Source organism: Cystoisospora suis, assembly GCF_002600585.1.
Source record: "Cystoisospora suis strain Wien I chromosome Unknown contig_9880, whole genome shotgun sequence".
Classification (NCBI taxonomy): domain Eukaryota; phylum Apicomplexa; class Conoidasida; order Eucoccidiorida; family Sarcocystidae; genus Cystoisospora; species Cystoisospora suis.
In genome coordinates, this window is record NW_027162654.1 from 1,397 (window position 1) to 3,025 (window position 1,629).

The 1,629-nt window shown below is 41.6% G+C and overlaps 1 protein-coding gene across 1 annotated transcript; it reads left to right on the forward strand.

The window, feature by feature from the left end:
• Nucleotides 1-667: 667 nt before the first annotated feature.
• Nucleotides 668-1,443, forward strand: CSUI_011143 (transcription regulatory protein; the record flags this gene model as incomplete). Its single annotated transcript, XM_068071244.1, has 2 exons — nt 668-1,045; nt 1,262-1,443. Coding segments are annotated over 2 exons (441 nt in total), but the record flags the coding sequence as incomplete, so codon positions are not given.
• Between the last annotated feature and the right edge of the window lie 186 nt (nt 1,444-1,629).

Sequence of the window (1,629 nt, forward strand, 5' to 3'; positions counted from 1 at the left end):
CTATCTCTTCTTCTCTATCTCTCTTTTTCTTTATTTCTCTTTTTCTTTATTTCTTCTGTTAGCAGACGAATGGTTCAGGTGTATGTACACCTCCGCCCTCCGACCCTTTCCCGAGCTTCGGAGAAACACAAATAAAAATACAACTCATACAGAGAGGGAAAGAAGAGAACGATACACTCTAGCTATATACACGTCTCTATGTATACAGATCTATCTATATGTATATATATTTAAATCTATTACATAGAGATACATGTCTATAGATTTGTACGCTAAACATGCGCTTCAAGATAAAGAGAGAAGGAGGATAAAAGTACCGAAGGAAAACTTTCCACCGACCAGTCTGCAATCTGATACATACCGATACAGGACCTACACTCCCTCCCCTCCCTATGTATATGTATATCTATAAAACACTCTACTCCTAGCTATCTATCTATCTACCTCCGTACCTATCGTTCCTCTTTCCTTACTGTATCGTCTTGTCATGTGTGGGAAGAATCTCCTTCTCTGAGCTGAGAAGACGCACCGAAAGAAACGGCGGGTGACCTAACCCTAGCAAGCTCTCTCTCTCTCTTTCTGTTGAAGAGAATTGCTTCAATAGCTTCTCCTTTCTTTCTTTCTTTGCTTTCTTTCTTTCTTGCTTTCTTTCTTTCTTTCTGGATAGGGTCGGAGTTCGTTTCTTTATTCTTTATCATCTTCGCAGGACGCTAAGAAGAATGACGCGAATGAAGAGGACAAAAAGAAGAAGAAAGGAGAAGAGGGAGAACAAGAGGGTGGAAAGAAAGATAGCAGGGAAAAGGCCGGAGAAGGAGGACCCGGAGGAGGAGAAGAAGATTCAGTCAGAAAGAAAGATGAAATAGCATCTTCTTCTCTTTCATCCTATCTCCAATCTAAAGAAAGATACTACCGCCTAACGCATGCAAACAGAGAAGAGATCACCGAACTGCCCACATGTCTGAAAGGAGGGAAACTCCGAGCCTATCAGATGGAGGGTCTGAATTGGATGGTCTCTCTCTATTGCAGCGGACTAAATGGAATTCTGGTAAAAGAATACCCTTCTTCTTCTCTTTCATTCTTCTTCTTCTTTTGTCTTCCCCTCTTCCTCTGTTCCTCTCTTCTTTCCTTCTTCCTCTTCTTTTACCTATCTGTAATCTATCTATCTATCTTCAATCTATATATATCTCTGTGTATGTATTTCTATATATGGCTTGTCATGCACGTGCTTGTCTGTGTGTGTATGGCGGTGCTGACCCTATAGAGTAGGGAGGAACTTCTCATTCCCGAGATCATGGAGCGGATGATGTGGAGAAACAACAGCTAGCTAGCTAGCTAGCTGTCTAGCTAGTATCGGCGGCCTCCTCCTCTTCAGACAACGTTCGTCTAGCCATAGGAGATTTGTCTTTTTCCCTTCAAGATCACTAGGTGTATAGAGTCTCCCACATGCCTATTTCCTCCTTTAAGACACATTCAACTTTCCTTTCTTTCTTTCTCCTTCTTTTCTTCTTCATTCTCTCTCTCTCCTTTCTTTCCTACATCTCTCTGTTCCTCTCACCTTCTCTTCTTTCTCCCTTTCGTTCTTCTCTCCTACCTTTTTCTCACTCTTCCTTTCTTTCTTATCTCTTTCCT